Here is a 19589-nt window from a genome sequence, read left to right on the forward strand (position 1 = left end):
AACGTGTGGCTGATAATCCTCTTTTCCTAAACATATGCTGTAGGTTGCTGCTGGAGACAGGATCACAGGGCTGGTCTCTCCCTTAACTAACCTGCTTATGTGAAAGCCTGAGGCTTATTTCTGCTTCTCCGCAGAATGGCAAACTAATACTTGAGAAAAAGCTCAAGTGTTCTACCAAGTAATGCACTTATACAATAAAATTTAAAAGTTTCCCTTTGGGATAATTCCTGCAATTTATTTAGTGGCAAGTTTTGGCAGAGCTGTTTCTTCAGTTTTGAAGATCTTGAAGATTTGATTTTGCTCCTCCATCAGTAGCCAGGCGCTCTCCACCTGGCTTGACACTGGCCAGTTGACACTGAGAAATACTTTTATTTCCAGATAGCTGACAAGATGTGCAGGTCACTGCTGTGTCCTGTGAGATGCATGAATGAGAACTTGTACAACAGCCTGGAAAGGACTGAGTGAGCAGGACCACGGCTTGGCCTCAGCTGGCTTGGGAGAGCCAAGGACAGAGCCCAGACCGAATGAGAAGGCCCTCTGGCTGGCTGCCACTCCCCTGGAGCTGCTCTCCCATGTCCTTTTCTAAATCTGATGCTTTCCTGGTGATCTGCTTTGCTCTGGGTTAGCAGAGGGCATTTCTCTTCCATGGAGCATTTCCCACATGCGAAAAATTCCACAGGTTTGGACTGAAATGTGACACGCTGCAGCATCCAGAGCACAGCGCCCTGGGCTGCAGGGGGGTGTGCACTGGCTGCTTGGTGCTTTACAGCCTCTGCTGCCTCGGTGAGAGATGGGTACCTGCATATTCCTGCTCCTGCTAATCCCCAGGAAATGCCACTTGGACCCTCATCATCTGTGCTGCACTTAAAAATAAACCACCAGAGGAAGAATACAAGTTCAAAAACATTTCTTAATTTATTGTAAATTCTCCTTTCATCTGTGCTGCAATTCCAGTGTTCTGCACATTAATAAATATACATTTGTTAAAAAAACAAACAAACAAACTTCCAGTGTCTAATCTGCCATAAAGCTTTTAAAAAGTCATAAAAATAGGTTTTAATTTTTTTGTCATTAATACAACTGACCCTCATTTACTGCGACAATTCTGATCAAAATAAAAACTACCTACATCTCACTGGGACAAAATATACATACACAGATGTAAGAACAACTAGCATGGGTTATACACAATGCCTGAGCACACAGCCAAGTGCCAGACCCTTGAAACATTCAAATTTTTTTTCTGTCAGAAAATGTCACACAGTATGTTGCATAAATTTTAAAGGAACAGGATCTTTCCTCCCTCTCCCCTTCCGAAGGCCTCCTTGATACTTTGAAAATGCACAGGAATACAATGAAACAGGGATTACAGAATACAGTTTCTCATCTTTTCCTCAGCCCCTGCATTTTATTCAGCTCGATTTTCTGTTTCTTCCCTTTCACACCCATTTGCACAAATAATAGCCAATATCTTCCCAAAAGGGATGCTGTGTGAGCAAGGAGCTCCTGAAAGCCTTGTTGGCAGACAACAGGCACAGGCACACCACTGTCATCCTTGGAGTCACATATTCCCACCCTGGGAGCCACTGGCTGAGCTCTGGCTCACACTGTTGGATGCAAACTTTTCCACATCTTACTTTTCCTCTTTTTGTAAACATTGCAGGAAGATGAAGACAGCAGGCAGGTCACTCTTAACCTTCCTATACTTGTGAAATCAGCACATTTTGTGGGAAACATGAAACCTTAAGCCTTCCATGAGCTTTCTGAAATATCAAGAAGGCCAGGGCTTTGTTAAAGAGCTGGGCAGTCAAATTTGGACACCTTCTAAGTCTTGTATTTCTGCTTTGATTAGCAATGTGCTGAATCCAGTGAGCAAAAAAGAGAAAAAATAATACTGCACTTGAGGCAGAATTTGAGCCATGGAAGGAGGGCCCTCTCCTTGGGACATGCAGAGTGCTGGTTTGTTGCAAAACCAGACCAGGTCAAAAGCTATCATACAACCACACCAATTATTTTCTTGTTCTTGGTAAGAGAAATACTAATTTGACTTCTTCCAGACAAGGATTGTGTTGAAACCTTACACAAAGATATGTGTAGTCCTGAATTTCAGTTCCTGAACACTTCAATGCACTTGAATGCACTTCTCTCTGGGAAGAGATCATAATACCAAAAAAATGAAAAAAACCCTAATTTTTGTGGGGTTTAGAAGAGGTTATGAGGAAAACGTATTGTGCCCTTAAAGTGTTCCAAAATCTGTTAACAAAACTTATAAATTATAGTCATGGGTTTTGATGTGATCTTTACTGTATTACTTTGAAAACTGCATTGTGTCTGAAGGTGGCTTCCATGCAAACCTCAGTTACTTATCAAACGCCAAATTCAAGTAAAATTGTGCAATGTTCATATAAAAAATATCAAAACATCTTTTTAATTGATTTCCTATTATCAAATTAAGAAGATCAGTATAAATGTAAAATATACAAAGGAACTTTTTCTTTAGCAACACCATACAAAATATATAAAAGTATCTACACTTTTTATATATATATATATAAAGAACTTTCTTTTCTTAAGACGACGTGTCCGTAGGGGGGTGGACAGAGATGCTGGCATAGAAACCAAAGGACACTTGTTGTGATATTCCTCCCTAGAGCTCAGCAACCTCAAGGGTTCATGCTGTAGCCATCAAAACTCCACAAGAGACACCTCCTAGTGCTTTGTCTTCAGGCTTATTGTAGGTCCACTAGGAAACAATGTGTTTTTCCTTGCTTCTCCCCTGTAACAAGCAACCCCTGCAGCACTGTCTGCACCGTGCACAGGTATCTGTCCATCACAGTGCATCCCTGGGGCCATTTCCATGTTTTCAGCATGGGTCCCTGTGGCAGGGGCGTACCACACAGAGCCCTTATTGCAAGTGCAGCCAGGCACGGTGTCTGCGCCAGGAGCAGTCAGGAGTCTGCCAGAATGTGAAACCATGTGGGAATGGATGCCCACCTCATCTTCCTCACCGTGTGGCCACTCTGATGAAGTCCGAGGCGGTGACCCCGCGGAGAGGAGTCGGAACCGTGCAAAGGTGATCACAATTTCCTGATGGTTCAAATTGAAGTTTCATTACTGCCTCTGTTAGTGAGAAGAAGTGATCATGCAGGCTTAGGGTTAAACAGGCACAGGAAAACCACTCCACCCAAACCCACCTAATTGTTCTTAGTAAGGGCTCATGCTCTGTGAAGAAGGCTTGTGTTTGTCTAATGCTTAGCTGAGGATGCAAGGTCCACATACAGATCTCACAAGCTGTTAGAAGCCTGGTGTATCAGATGGATTCATGCAATCTGCTGCCAACAGCAGAGCTTTCCACCATGCCAAAGCTTTGGAGATAGCTTTGTACAAGCTGGTGAATTATTCTCTAGTAATGACTGTGTTACCTGGTTGCAGCTTATTCACTTATGGCTTATTCAAAACATCCATGTTTCCTGGCTAACCAGGATCTATTTCATCAGCCAACTCCCAGCAATCCAAAGATCTGTTTTTATAGTGAGGTGGGAATGGTCTGTGCACCCAGACAACAGGGGTATTTAAAGCCTGGTGGAACAGTGCCAGAATTAAAGCTGGGGGAGAAATTTTCTCTCGATTTGGTGAAAGAATAAGACTATTATTCATGTTAATAAAAAATGAGACTATATGCATAAAATGCCTGCAGAGACTTTACGTATGGCTGTTGTCTTAATTTAAAATGCAAGAATTATGATGAGTAATGAGGTTTCTGAGAATTCCCTTTGGCTGAGAGCTTGGTCAACCTTTTGTTTATATTTGATTTAGTTTACAATGGTAAACTCGCACACCGATTGCCGTACAGCAGGTGGGAATCACATGCCTGGTAATTTAGGATCAGTAGTTTGGTTTTCTCTCCATCCTTGAGATCTCCTGCCTCAGCCATGGTTTCTCTCTGCCCAGATGGACACTCACACCACGCCCCCCACAGCCTTGTGCCTTTCCCCACCCAAATCTGGGCAGAGCAAGGCTGCTCCTGTCCAAGTGTGCCAGTACCACATCAGCCTGCCAGTTCAGAGCCTGCCAGGGTGACCCAGTAGCAGGTGTCTGTCACAGCACCATGCCCGTGACACCTTTTTTGGCCTTCTCATCACTGAAACACATGGCCTGGGCACAAGGCAATGGCAAACCAGCAAGACAGTCACTGGTGAAGGACTCTGGCCAGTCACCAGAGGAAAGTTTTTGCTCATGTGTGAGTCTGTGGTTGGAAGGCGAAGGGTGAGACCAAAGGAGGTCGGCCAGGGCAACCCGATGTGTCACTTACTCTGAGTCTGAGGTGTCAGCATGTCCTGTTCCCACGTGGAGGCTCATGGCCATGCCATTGAGCTGGTCTCGAGACTGTTCCCTGCGAACATTTTTTACTGTTACCCCTGAGTCCGAAGGAGAGCGGACCCCCTCATTTGTCCCTAGGGAAGTAGTCCTGGATGAGACTGTGCTCTGATTGTAATCCGACAGCTTTTCCCGCAAACGATTCTTCATGTTCTTATCCACCAGTGGGGGAGGGTAGGTAACTTTATTTTTTAAGATGCCTGTTAAGGAAAAGAGGGAAAAATAAAACTTTTAAAGTCTATCAGTAATTTAATTTCTCAAGCTAAGCACATTCAAGATGCTGCATTCTCTATTTCTTACTAAGACTCCTTGTTTGGCACTTCATTTCATAACCAAAACAATTAGACTTCAGCAACTACCTACTAGCTTCCCATAGTGTATCTGGCTACACAGGTTAAAGCCATTTGGAAAGTATTTTTCCCTGACAGAGCTACCTTTTAAACTAATTAATGCTTCTTAACCCCCCAGTCTCCCAATCCAACTGTGAGGCTGGGTTGGCTGTGCTACCTTTCCTCTGTTCCGGCTGCTGGTTATTCTGGTGGGCCAGAGGTCTGTTCTCCTTCTGCTGCCCTTCGTTCTCCTTGTCCTGTGGTGCTTCATTGCTGTGGTTCACCTGGTTTTCCCTGTGAAGCTCTACGTTGACCTTGGTCTCTACTTTGAGTTTTTGTTTCCTACTGGGGTCCTCGCCATCGCTGGCTGTTACGCACTCTGTGGGCCAATAGGGTTTCACATGATTGGGAAGGGTATCAACTGCAACGCAAAAAAACACTAGCTCGAAAAACACTTTTGGTATGCTCTCTCAAACACTGCCTGGCCTCTGTGTATCAAACCAGAGCAATCCTTCAGTTAGTCCTTGTTGGACTGCACTGCCCTAGGGGTGCATTAAATCCCCCAAAATTTGCTGGTAGGATGGCAGGGTGTCCAAATCCTTCCCAGAGCGAGGTTGCCAGCTCCAGTATGGAGAAGTGTGAGGCAAGCCTGCCCTCGAAGCTCTCCAGGGTCAAAGACCCCTCCTTGGGGAGGTTGGTTTCTGAAGGCTGAGGGCACTCCAGGCACCCTGTGCTGTATTTGTGAAGAGCCACAGCACACAGCCTGGATGTTTGTCATTCAAAGTTGCCTTTCATTATGACAGAACCAACTGTGTTTAGAAATGTCTGCACCCTGACACACAGAAATTATATTAATGGTCAATGATTGCCAACTTTTTAGGTCCAGGACCTCCCCAACACCAACCAATGCCTTTATTGCATGAGGAGAGGCAGGCATTTCCTCCCTCTGCCCTCAAAACAAGTGGCTTCTTTCTCCTCTTTTTCATATGAGATTTTGGTGGCTTGGTAATGCCATGTCCAAGTGCTTTGGGGACCTGCCTGCAAAACTCACTCTGCCATAAAGCATTCAGCATTCTGTGTGATTCAGTACTCAGTCACCCCTGCAAACAAGCCTTTGGAAGAAGAAAGGTCTCTAAGCTGGAAACAACAAGGATCTCTACAGAAGCAAGACACAGAGGTAGAGATGCTGCCTCAGTGGCATGGTAGTGTGGCAAATTTATCCCATCTAATCTAAAACTATTTAAGAGCACCACTGCCCTCGCCTCACACTGGGAGTACCTTTGGGTGTGCTGTGGAGTGGGCCATGTTCATTGTTTTTGGAAGTAGATGTGTTCCATTTCTTGTCTGTCTCGAGTCCATCTTCCTCGCTGTCGGATGAATGGGAGGAGGCGTAAGAACTGCTGTGTTCATCCAGGGACAGCTCGCTGTCAGAGTCTGAATCGTGCTCTGCAAATGTGCATGGGGAAACACAGTGGTCAAAGTGTAAATAGGAGCTGAACAAATCTACTTGACAAATGCACAAGGAGAAAGGAAAGGCAGGTATCTGGTTCAGGCTGTGACAGGAATGACTCTTCCATCAGTAAGTGTATGTAGGATAACTTCAGAAGGACAGCAGCACAACCAATGGGAAGCACAACCACTCAGCCCAGCTAGTGGGCAGGATCTTTTACACACACAGGACATGCAGAACAGAGTGGGAACATGTTTTTCCCTGTAACTCTATTGGATCTCAGTGAACACAACACACAGGATATCTAAAAATACCAAGAACCTGAAATGCACTTAACTTAAAAACTGCTACAAGGGAACAAAATGGAACATCGAGACCAAAATGAAAGGAAATCAGACAAGAGGCACTTCTCTTTTTTTGTACAAACCACAGAGCAGTAAAGCAGAATATTGCCTCAAGGTCTCAAACATTAAAATTTTTTCAACTAAAAATCAAGAGCAACAGTACATAATTTGTGAGGAGGAAAGGGGACTCCATAAACTGTCAACAGCTGTGACAGCATCAGATAAAAATTCAACCATCACAAGCAGCAGATATATGACACTTCTATTCCAAGATTTCCTTGTAAGGCAGCCATTGCATAGCTTGTTATGCCAATAGCATAATGAGGATGAAAACATCTAATTATTCTAATTATTCTTTCGGTTACAGAAGACTTCAAAGAAAGTGATGAGAAGAAGGTGGACAAATGGGTCAAAGCATTTAGAAATTATTCTTACCATTTGTTTTAGACGGATTCCTATGAAAAATGGAGGAATCTGCTTCAGTCTGACCAGCCCTTGCTTGACTTGAGGATCCACTGAGTTTATGAGCAGCCTCATCCCTTTGAGAAGAAAAACAGTGGACAACCTTCTTGGTCACTTTACTGTTCTTAACAACAAGGCAGACATGCAGACAGATGCAAGGGATGCCAGCCAGCCTGGTGACTGCACAGTCACTTTATGGCGAGACAGAGGTTATCCTGATGTAGCTGCCTTCTGCCACATGAATCACACTCTGAAAAAGCCTAAAGCTAATGAGCTAAACTGTGCTCCTTGAGACACATCTGAATTATAACAGGCAAGCAGCACAGCCCATATAGGTAACATCACTCTTAGGTTAACCACTGTGCTGTTGGAACCCTGCCCTGAAGACACATGCCACAGAAAATGCACCAAAGAGAACGACAGTCACACGAAACAGAACTGTTAAGACAAACCAAGTAGCATTTGAACCAGAGTTCTGGTTTCCACAAGAGCAATAAAAAAGGGAAAGGCAAGCACCTGAAAGCCATGCACCTGCCACCAGATTACCTGAGAATATAAGCAAGGTAGCTATTGTGGCTCTTGGCTGACCTGACGGTGCTTTCTAGGGAGACAGTGGACTCCCCCATAGTTGTGCGATACATGTTTGGCTCTTCTATATACGTGTTGTTACAGTTCAGAGATCGCTGAAGGGGAAAAAAAGGACATAAAGCAATAGTGAATGATCCTTCCAGAAGTTCATGTTACCCACAAATGTATTATGTTTCAAAGAACAAAACGGGTTTTGATGCCAGGGAAAATAATTATTTTCTCTCAAATGTTTAAATTAAAATAATAATCCAAATTTTCTAGAGAAGCCATCAGTAATCTTTGTACAATTCACTGAAAGCAATCATTCAGTTCACTTAATTACAGACAAGCCACCTATAAGTTTATTTTAGGTAACTTCTACCAGCAAGAGGATGTTTTTAATCCCAATGCTTTTTTTCTTACAGTTAACAATGTAGCTCTTGTTGCAGTGGAATCATCTGGAAGAGGTTTCTTTCCAGTTAAAGTGTTCTTCAAGTGCTTTCTCACTTCTTTGTTAAATACGCAGTGGAAGAAGAAAATGAACAGCCCCTGGATAATTTTAGAGAGAGAGGAAAATGTAAATTCTTCACTACTACCACATTGCAAATATGGATATTAGAGGGCATCCATTTTGAAACAACCCCTGAATTCTAGTTTGTAGTCCATTACAGTGTATTTCAAAAGCAATAAATATTTTCTTCCTTGACTGAAATGGCACTGACTGACCTCCTAGCACTTCTTCATAGTTTGATTCCAAGTTCAAATGTGCATTAAGGGTCTGGGAAAACATAGAAAATATGTGTTTCTCCAGAATTTACAGAGCACAGCTTGATTTGGGAAGAAATCCAAAGGGAACCTCAATGTTCCACTAGAAAACATTGCAGAGATTTTAGAATTTGGGATTTTGGAGCTTTTACACAGATGATGAGAAAAAATCAATAGCAGCACATGAAAAATATCACAGACTTTAGTGAAAGCCTCTGGAAATAGGCAACTTCTGTGAAAGTTGCCTTTAATACTGCATCTGTGAGAATTTTAGAAGGCCTTGGGAGATGTGAAGAGGTACTGGGTCCAGAGAGGTCCCAACTTTTATCGCCCAAGTTCCTTGGTTTAGCAATACCTCTGGTGGGAAAATCAGTGAAGTCCCCAGGGCTGGGCAGTTGTTGGCTGCCAGGAACACACATTAACAGCTTTTTCTGGGGGCAGGGAACACACATGTGTGTGCCTTCAGATGTACTTGCTCTGAGGGAATTAATGCAGCTGCCAAATTGTTATCAACTTTGGTTGGACACACAGTATAGAAAAGCCAATAGTCATGAAGTTGCAGCTGTACCAACATCATAAGAAGCCTGAATTTCATGATTTCAGCCAAAGCAATTGACTTAGAGTAACTTTAAACTTCAAGCTCACTTTCTTAACATTCAATCAAATGTGATCTTAGCTGGTGCTAGCACTTTGGGATTATTCATTAATAAAATTCGCATAAATGTCTCTTTAAAAATACAAGTTCAAAGGAGGCAGTGATGTGAAATGTCACATAACACTGTGCCTTCCTGGGCAAGTTTAGAGAATTCCGGCTGCTGACCTTTGTCCCCCTCATCAGGTTTATGTTTAGTTTAATTTTATTTTAGATTTATGGAAGCCTGGTTTTACAGCCTGAGTCGGTGCAATTGTTTCAGAGCACACTAGCTGCAGTGGCAAAATCACCTTGCTCCAGGCTGACCTATCTGCTGTGCTTCCAGGACCCTGACAGCTGTCTCCAAAGGAGACCCATCAGATTTTGTTTTCTCTGTAGCTGCAAGTTGTGGCTGCTGTGCTGCAGCTGAGTGTCCTGCAGTAGCTGCTTTAGTACTTCAGACACCTGCTAGGGCAATTACTGTCATCCTTGGTCACATTCAAATTGTGACCACATGAAGCTCTGTGACTACTTCCATGCCAGGTCTCCCACAAATCACTATTTTCTGCATCTTTAATCAACAACTGTGTAAACTGGGACAGGCAACCCAGGAAAACCCTAACACAACTCTCATTACATTTGAAAATCCATATTTGTTTCATTTCTTTAAACAGTAACTTAATTTGTGAAAGCCTTGAACTTGGAGCAATTGACTCTGGATGAAATATAGCAGTCTCTTGTTTGTGATAGCAACAGAATGACTTAACAAGAATCACACAGTAACAAAGACTTTGTCTCTTGAAAGACAGAGGTATAAGTGCCTACTGTCACAGGTTACTATGGTGCTGCATTTACCTTCAGAATGACTGAAAGTGAGAGACATAATTACTCAAAATTATAGTTTTGGTGAACAGAACCCTCTCCTTGAGAAGAGAAAGCAACAATTGCCCTTGAGATCTCTATTTTTCTTAAGCTAGCTCATATTGAGCAGGTTTTTGGAGGTCTGGGTGTGGCAGTGTGCTCACCAAGGTCTACCATAGACAAGATGCTACCCAGCTTACCTGCAGGCAGCTGAAAATGGCAAAGAGATAGTGAAATGTCATGACGTCGCTGTTGACTGCCATGAGCCCCAGCAGCCACGTGGCGCTGATAAGCAGCAGGAGCAGGAACGCCGTCCGCAGCACAGAGCTGTGAAGCAAACACAGATGGACATTTGCAGTGTGATGGGATACAAGAGAACAGCCCAGCTTCTCCCCATGGATGGTGTTATGTGCCCAACAACTTGGCAAGTGGAAAAGCCCTTTGGGAAAATTAGAACAGTGTTCACCAGCTCCCAGTTTCCAATTCTCTCACAGCAACACTCCACAGTTTAGCATGTTCATGTTAAAAAAGTGATTTCTGTCCAAGTTCATTTCCAAGACTTTCTTCAAACAAATCTAACTGTTTTACAAGCCCATGCTGTTCAGCCTTGATGATTCTGAGGAACACATCTGGGCAGTAAATGGCCATGTCCATCTCATTTCAGTTTGTCAACTTCACTCTCACATTCCTTCCCAAGATTATGATCCAAGGTTTTGGATTGAGGGCAGTCAGGGAATATTTGTTTGCTCAAAGATACAATTTCCACAGACACTTTCAAAAGACAAAAACAAATCTAGTGGCAAAAGTTTTATATTATGAGTAAAATTGCTTCCATTAGGCAGCAATTATACTCCTTGGTTTAGGGAGATTTAGACATCATCCACAACACCCAGACACTATTGGAGTCAGGGTTCAGAATGCACACAGCTGCTAGCTGCATGGAAACTGGGGCTGGAAAGGGCATGCCAAGGGGAGCATGGCACTGCACCAACATTGCTCCTTCCACGCTTTTATTAACTGGGCCACCCATGTTGCATGACAGGAGGCTCAGATTCTAGTTTTTATTAAGCTTAGTGTTAGTGTTAGGGTTCAGAGAACCATAAAGTCTAGCCCCAGGGACATCGGGGTGGAAAAGCCATGCCAATGTGTACGCAGCACCCTACAGCCAGAGCTGAAAAAAATAATGAAAAGCAGCCATTTGAAATCTCATACAGCTATCTCATTGGAAAAAAAAGAACCTAAGGGGCTGTACTGCCACTAGCTAATCCCATTTGAGTTCACAGGTAAATTCTGAGCTTTGGGCAAAACAGATGTTAATGAGAACAGGCTACCACAGCAGCTCAGGAAGGTGGCAGGTTGCAACTTGTGATGCTCTCATCCCACTGAGCATGGGATGCAGGGAGGCTGGCCCTCAGCATGGGAGTGTCAGTGGGTCTCTGCCATGACACAGCTGGTAACCCAGACACTTGAGAGGGGAGACCTTTCTGAGCCATGGACAAGCACAGGGAGACACAGAATTATGTCCACCTGGGCATGCCATGGGCAGAGGTGAAGTGAGAGTGTAGTAGGGACTATGAAAGATCTGGAAGGACTGCAATGATACCACATGGAGGACAGATCTTTCTCTTCTCCTTTCTCCTGCCTACACTTGGTGGTGTGCAGCAGCATGTTGGAAGTTTTACAGGATCTCCAAGAGAACTCCAGGAGTGGGCGGGGTGAAGCAGCTACAATTGCCTCTACCAACACTCTCCTCCAAAAAGTCATTCCTGCTCTAAAACTTGATTTTAGGCAATTCTGTCTTGTATTATTTCTAGTCAGAAGTTCTAGAGGTTTTTGAACTCAAACTTACATGACTCCTGTTTTTTCAAATGAACGTTGCCTTCGCCTGCATGATGCTTTCATTGCTAGTATAAAGATGACAGTGTTTATCTGAAAGGGAAATTGAAATAAAAGCATGGATTCTTTCTGTGTATTTATTACAGTTCTATTTTCAATAACAATGCAAATTTTATCCTAAAATGGTTTGTGGCACCAGGAATACTTTTTGTTCAACTGACGGGTCTCTAAATTCCAAGATTCACCTTGTTTCAAGGCAACATAGTTAAGGACATCCTGGCACTTGATCTGGATGAAACTCAGTAAGACAACTCTGAGCAAAGATGCTTGAGAGATCAAGAATGGCTGTCCTTGTCCAAACCAGTGTCTATCTCAGCCCAGCACCTTGTTCCAGTTAGGTCAAACCAGAATTCAGGTATATCTTCTAGCTGAGCATACAGTGATAATTACTCTGAATAAAACTCCAGTCTCCACTGATTTCCATGTCAGCTGGGATGTACTAGGTTGGTGGTACATTTGTACTTAATCACTTGTAGTGAACATTAATGCTGAGAATTTGTCCCACTGTTCATTTTTGAAAACCATGTAGAGTTTTACCACTGCCATTGTTCTGTTTCTGCTAGATCTGCTGCCTCCTGCTACTGCTTCTGTTAGAAAAGACCTTGAATGGTTGAGTCCACAGCCATTTTCTCCAGACCAACACACTAGTACAGGCTCCTCCTTCCCCCCTTCTCTGCAGCTTTCATTTCTCTAGGCTTAAGACTCCTAGTAGTCCACCTGTTGGCCCTCCAGTGGGGGCTGTCCCATGTCTCTGATGACTTGTGACCATAACCTACACAGCTTCCAGGTCTACTTTTTGAGGTGAGACCAGAACTTGCATTTGGTATTCAAGATAAGAATCAAACCATGAATATTTATCTTCTGGTTACTTTCAGGGAGAAGCTGTAAGGGAAAAGTTAAACAGCAGCTCTTTCTTTTAAATTCCTGAAAGTGGAAATATTTAATATTCCTTTAGGACTTCTGGATAAAGTGATTTGTTATGGCTCATTTTGTTAATTTGTTTACTAATCTCACAAACCAACCCTTCAAAAATGGAACAAGGCAAATGAGAAATAGATATCTGGCCACACAGCTATGGCTCCACAAGCAATCTTTGTATAGGCAAGCAGCCCTCTGATTTCCAGGAGCTTGTCTCATGACTTATCTATTTAAGCAAAAGATGCAAGTTCGAGTACATTTGCTTCAAATGTAAAGAACATGGCTGCTTTGCCTGACTACTGTTTGACAAAACTTACGAGAAAAGGCAGCAGTAAAGAAGAGACAGTTCTGAGTGCCACCTCCCACTACTTACAACAACAACCATTACAATGGGCCCAGCAAAACTCCAGATCAGGGTGTCATGGACAGACAGCCAGCAGAAATCAGGATTCCCATAACCTTGTGGATCCAGACCAACAGCAAGCCCTGTGTCACAAAATGGAGAAAAAGTAAATCAGAAAGGTGCTGCCTATAACTAAATGTAGTTTTAAATAAACAAAATTATCATGGCAAAATTTATTCAACAGAAAATTCTGTGAAGGTGAAAACTGAAATAAAACTTCTGCAAATCAAAATCTTTGTCCTGGTCACTTTATATCAAACAATACTCTGAGTTTTGCCAACTAGAACAAAGTTCAGCTACATAAAAATGACAACAAATGCAAGTCCCAAATTAATTCTGTTTCAGCATAGTTTTATAGTCATTCTCACACAGTGTAAGCCTTGAGGGTGAGTGACAAGTTGAGGAATTTCAATAAGCCTCTGCAGCAGAATGACATGAATCATAACTGAGGAGATGTCTGTGCTATGAAAAAAAAAAGTGCATTTTTAACTTGCTGTCACCAAAATAACATCAGAGACAAAGGAACCTGGGAACTTATGGGAGTTAACTGCTTGAGCTTAGGTGGGATTAATTTTGAACTGCCATCCCAGGTACCTCACCTCGCTTTTGGCACTGTCTGAAATGGAGTTAATGCTCCAAGGCAATTGAGTTAAAACCACACCTTTTATTATTTTATTTTTCAAAACCTGGTCAATTCCAAGGGGGTCTCTGAGCCCTACATTCACCTGCTGATTTACAGTGCTGTCTGACTTGGTGACCTACACCTCGCCTATATGGTGATGGACTGGGATTTGCCTTTGACCTGCAAAATCATACAGCCATAGAATTGTTTAGGTTGGAAAAGACCTTTCAGATAAGGTGTCCCCTGAGATTTCTTTTCTCTGGGCTAAACACCCGCAGCTCCCTAAGCTGCTCCACTGCAGACTTGCATTCCAGACCCTTCATCAGCTCCTTTTGGACTCGCTCCAGCACCTCAATCTTTCCAATCTTCCCTGTACTGAGGGCCCCAAAACTGAAGTGATTCGCAGTGTGGCTTCACCAGGGCTGAGTACAGATGATCACAACATCCTTTTAGTCCTCCTGAGCTGCCTGCTTTTTCCTCCATTTTACCTTGGCTCCAGCAAAAGCTCCCTCTTCATCCAGGCTGATCTTCCCCATTGGTTTACACATGGGGATGGCCTGCTCCCGTGCCTTTAGGAGTTCCTGCTTGAGGAACGTTCAGCTTTCCTGGACTCCTTTGCCCTTCGTGACTGCCTCCCAAGGGACTTTGTGAGTTAGGCCTCTAAACAGGCCAAAGTCAGCCTTGTGGAAGTCGCAGGTGGAAGTTCTGCTGAATCCCCACCTTACTTCTAAGAGAACAGAAAACTTTCTTTTTGTATCATTCTGTCCAAGACACTCTCCAGCCATCACATCACCCACCAGTTCTCCTCTGTTCACAATGAACAGGTCCAGTGGGGTATCTCCCTTTGCTGGCTCACTCATCAGCTGCATAAGCAAGTTCTCTTCCACACACTCCAGGAACCTCCTGGACACTCTGCTGCTGTGTTGTATTCCCAGCAGACACCTGCTAAGTTGAAGTCCCTCACAAGAACAAGGACTAGTGATGGTGAGACTTCTCCCAGCTGCTTGTAAAATATTTCCTCTGCCTCCTCATCCTGGTTGAATGGTCTAAAATATACTCTCACCGTGGTATCTGTCTTGGCCTTCCTGATGATTCTTACCCATAAGCACTCAACTCCTTTATAACCAACATCAAGCTCTAGACAGTCAAAACACCCCCTAAGACAGGTAACTATGGTTTCTAACACAGACACACCTGTGTCCTTGCTGCCACATGGATCTCCAGCCCCTGCCTCCACTGAGATAGCAGACGGAAGGACTCACTAGCACACTATCCCACAAACACTGGCTTTCTGCCCTCAGTTGCCTCTAGTGAGCTTGGTTTTACCCCTTTCCACCTTCAAACCTAGTTTAAAGCTCTTTTAATGGGTCCTGCTAATTCCTGTGCAAAGATCCTTTCCCCATTTTGAGGCAGGCGTACCCTGTCTGCACAGACCTTCCATCTTCAGGACACAGAATCTGATCCCTGTGAGGCCTGTGGCCAGTGACATATGGCAGGTGGCTGCAGCATGTTGTCTGGGCATGGGGGGCACCTATTGTGAAGAGCGTATGTCCTGTCTCGAGAGGCAGCCAAGGCCGACTTGCTGCTCTCTGCAAGGAGGGCTCATGTGCATTAAGAGTCATCTTTTTTTGAACTGAAGCCTGCAGGCTTTGATGAAAGGCATGCTTGAGAAAGGGAAAGGTAGCTGCATTTCATTCTTGCTGCTTAGAACTGGCCCGTGGCCAATATTCACATCTGGTACAGGTCTATGGTCTATGAAAACCAAACTGGCTATTTGGCAAAGCAGTGGATATTGGATCTGTTTTCACTGAAATGTGGAATGAGATAGGACTAGTCTCCCTTCCTGCTCCCATTGGCCCTTCCACCACCCCCTTCAGCAGTTGCCATCCAGAAAGAATTAGCTATAAATGATTAAGGGACCATAAAGTATTTTATACAGATGTAATTCTATGGACACACTCTGTTTCCCAGGACTGGATTTCCCCATTAAGGGGACTCTGGCCTATGAGTAATTGGCAGACAGCAACATTTTTTCACTCTCAAAATCTTACCCTAAAGTTCTCCATTAAACAAATGGGGCAAATTGCAGTCCTCAGGTACATGGTTCAAATATTACTGCAGTCAACAACATGTGAAATAACACTTTACTCAAATGCAGAATGAAGCCAATGCAATGAAATACTGAGAAATATTTTGGCACATCATTTAAATGCGTCAGCCTGGCTGCCCTTAACAGACTTGAGTGTGCAGGCTGAGTGATACCTTGCTGACGTTTGCAGGAACTGGGACTGGTCCTATGGCCAAGAGTCCTGTGGGGACCAGCACCCATCCCCAGCACACACACAGCAGTGTGCCAAGGGCTGCAGCAGGGGCATGGCTTGACCCTTCCGAGCTCCTGAGGGCTCAGCGGACACGTGTGACTCGGGCAGCTGTGGGGCAGCCTCAGCTCTCTCCTGGTTCAACGCTTTGCTTAGGATTTGAAAAGTGCCAGTTTCTGGGGGATATTGGTTTTAGTGCTGTGTAAGAACCTGTTTCAACACGAGTGCTGCAGTCTCCATGGCAAAGCAGTTACTGCACACATATGTCAAGCAGTTAGCGTGCTGCCACAGAGACAGGCAGAACTGAGGGGGCTTGCTGAGTGCCAAATCCAGCCCTTTGCTCCTGTGGCAAGGAAGTCATAAAATCCCTCTCCAAGATGGATTAAACTACACTTTAAATGGGCAAGCTTAAAGCAAATTTAAAATGTTCCACTATCACTCCCAATGGAGGACTATTCCAGATCCACTCTTCTCATGGCTGTAAGCCTTCTTCCATTCTTATACATGGAAATTTGCATTTCTATGCTGTAATTAAGTGTGGTTCTTGTGGTTGGAGTGCTCCTCGGTAAGCATTTTACTAAGTTTTATCCCTCTCTAAAGGCCAAGGTTCTCTTCAAGTCCCATCACAGATGCCTTAGGACCACTATGTCCCAGCTTGAAATGAATATCAGTTTGACAATAGAAAGTAGAAAAGAATAATATAAAAAAAGCCACTGCTACTGTAGTTTTCATTTGTTTGGTTTTTTTCCCCCCCCTCTCAGGATAGCTGTGCTGAAGATGAAACGGTATTTATCTTTAAAATAAAAAAGTCCTCTGCATGTTCCAAGACTAAAATTTCTTCCCATATCTAGACTATACCATTATTAAGAAAAATAAAAAATCCTTCTCTCATAAAGAAATTTAAATAATGTTTAGGATTCATGTTATGAAGTTGGAACCTTTTTACTGTTTATAAATCAAAATTTATAAAGAAGCTTATTTAAAATATGTACATTAACAAGTTATCTAGAGGCAAGAAATCCTACATTGTGCTATTTATGACAAAACAATTTTCTCTTCAGATGATTTATAAGCCTGGAAGAGCAAACTAAAGGCTTAATTTTCTTTATCCCTCACTTCACAAAATCCCCTGACCTTCTCAGTAATAGGAATCTGACTTTTCATTTAAACAGAACTGCAAATTCAGTAGATTCAGAGATTAAATTGCAGGACACAACCTGGAAAGTTTTAAAAGTGCAAAATAGTTCCATATCACAAAGAACAATATCTAAGTAGAAAAATGTAGAAATTATATGCTTGTGATATTTAAATTGCGTAATACTGCTGTTGAGAAGGTCTGAATTAATTCAGATTTCAGGAGAGAAAGTAAACCTGAAGCAGAAACCCCCTCCAACAAAATTCTTCTAAAGATAATGAGTTCTGAAATGTAATTGGTTTTTGTTATTTAATGATACTTCTTTTCTGCTAGAAATGATGCTGCCAAATATATGACTGCACTTCAGTATTGCTGAAAATACTGCAATAGTCCTGTATGTACTGATAAAAGTCACATAGGTCTGAACTGCTTCATAAGTTCAAGGACAATTTATATTTTAAATGTCTGGGGTACATCTAAAATGGCAGAGCCTTCTGGGCTGTGCTTTCTACCATAAACTGATAGAAGCAGAAATTACTTAGGCACAAAATGATATGGAAAGACTTACCAGCTCCCTGAAAATTAACCTGCACCAGCCTGTGATTTGGTATTACACTTTCTTAAAACACACAGAAAAAAAAGAACAAGTACATATTTTTAAATATAACCTGTCCCATAATATTTTAGCAAGTGTACATGAGTGATAGCTATTTGTTTGATCTCAGAGACATCTAAATCTCTGCCATTGCTGACAGTATGGAATTATCTGCAAAAATAAAACTCATCGGAAAAAAGTTACCCGCCTGCCTATGATCTGATTTCCCATATGGCAACAGATACATGCTGAAACAGTTGAACCAAAAAACCCCACTCCAACTGCTCTGTGAAGCACAGTTCCTGAGGAGCTGTCTGCTTGAATTAACACAGCCCTGTGTGCTTAGGGTAACGCTGGAAATGTCTATGGCAAAAATAGGCATGGTGAGGGCAGAGATGGATGTGCTCCCATAGATCACTCTGGATCGGTTTAAAAGATTACTGCCTCCAGGTTTTCATTACTTTTCCTCAACTGAAAGTTATAGCCTTTGTATCTGAAATTAAGTAAAAACCAGCTTGGTTTTATGCTAAATAAAACAGAAATTCCCTTCAGGAAGTATTTACTGCTGGTTGAGAGCAGGCAGTGGGAATGTCCAGTGAAGGGCAGTAATGTTCTGTGGGCAGGCAGCAGTGCTTCTGAAGCCACTGCTTCAGAATTACCTCTGAGAGACCTTGTGTCCATATCTGAGATACCAGCACAGGGAAGGAAAATTTCTGAAAGCTATTGCAAAATTGTTAAAATACTGTTATTCCCAAACTGTGTTACCAAATCCTGATTTAATCTGTGCAGTTATGTTTCAGTTATTGGATAAGCAACAGTATCAATTCAGCTGGAGCAACAGACGTTTGGTACACACATCTGCCAAATTCAGGCTGACTTCTGCTAGACATGGCTTGGTGCTGCCCTGGTTCAGGAAAACACCCATAGCTGTCTGGGATGGGGTAACTCCCCTGAACCTGGCCAGTGAAGGTGGCAGGGAAACCAAGCTTTTGTGGGGTGGTTGAGGGTACCTGTTATGATGGCAGGAATGCCCCAGCCAACAACGTAGTAGAACCGCATGTGCCCGAAGTTGATGTTCCTCACTTCAGTCAGCATCCGGTAGATGTGGAGCTGCTCCACAAACATCCATGCAAAGGTGCTCATGTAGAAATAATGCAGGAGGATGGCAATCACAGTACACACAAACTGCAGAAGGGAAAGGGCAGCGAAATTAGAGTTGCTCTTCTGAATCACAACCTGGTGAGTCACCGGTTCCCCCCCGAGTAGTTAATGGCAAGTGTAATAAAAAGATTTTGGCAGAACAAATATACTGCCTTAAATTAAATTTTTTCAGAGTTTAAGAAGAGCTGCTCATACTGTGAAAGATTTTGCTTTTTTAAAGTAAACTGGATCACTAAGCTCTGTCAGGCTGAGAGCAGCAAAAATTAAGGACCTGCTGAAACCAGAGACCAGATTCACAGTGTGACTAAAAGTAACAGCTACAATGGGAAAACTGGCGGATGAAGTCATCTTTGTGATCAAATAGCCACCTTGAAACCTATGACCTTCAGATACTAGCATTTCTGTAATATATAACCAATTTTCTCTCCCAACTTAACAGTTTGATGAGTGAAAACAAGAATCCAACACCTGAATTGTAAAGTTGCAATTAACCTTCTCCTTTCAGAAGCCAAAGGATTTTGCCAAGGATCTGTTGATAAGCTTGAATTAAGAGAACTTTGTGCAACCATTCAGTTTTTGTTCAAAAATGTTTTATATTGTGTTTTGTAACCTTTTGTTCCCACACAGCACTGACCCTGCTTTGAGACTTTGGCATGACTTTTTAGTGGTTTTTCATGGTGTAATGCTCAGAAATGTACATTTCCCTGTTCAATGTACATTTAACCTCTTTGCTGAGCAAAAGAACCATACAAAGA

The 19589-nt window shown here is 42.9% G+C and overlaps 1 protein-coding gene across 1 annotated transcript in view; it reads right to left on the reverse strand.

Moving 5' to 3' along the window:
- Positions 1-896: 896 nt before the first annotated feature.
- CELSR1 (cadherin EGF LAG seven-pass G-type receptor 1) overlaps positions 897-19589 on the reverse strand; it is a 169632-nt gene continuing 150939 nt past the window's right edge. Inside the window, exons 25-35 of the mRNA XM_023918651.2 lie at positions 18684-18858; positions 12974-13086; positions 11636-11715; positions 9987-10113; positions 7953-8078; positions 7509-7645; positions 6936-7039; positions 5985-6152; positions 4885-5127; positions 4313-4577; positions 897-3120 (exon numbers count right to left, since the gene is read on the reverse strand). Coding sequence (XP_023774419.2) covers positions 3096-3120; positions 4313-4577; positions 4885-5127; positions 5985-6152; positions 6936-7039; positions 7509-7645; positions 7953-8078; positions 9987-10113; positions 11636-11715; positions 12974-13086; positions 18684-18858 — 1563 coding nt within the window. The 3' untranslated portion in view covers positions 897-3095. The remainder of the gene's footprint in view (positions 3121-4312; positions 4578-4884; positions 5128-5984; positions 6153-6935; positions 7040-7508; positions 7646-7952; positions 8079-9986; positions 10114-11635; positions 11716-12973; positions 13087-18683; positions 18859-19589) is intronic.

Source organism: Cyanistes caeruleus, chromosome 4 (assembly GCF_971803275.1).
Source record: "Cyanistes caeruleus chromosome 4, bCyaCae1.hap1.1, whole genome shotgun sequence".
NCBI classification, from domain to species: Eukaryota; Metazoa; Chordata; class Aves; order Passeriformes; family Paridae; genus Cyanistes; species Cyanistes caeruleus.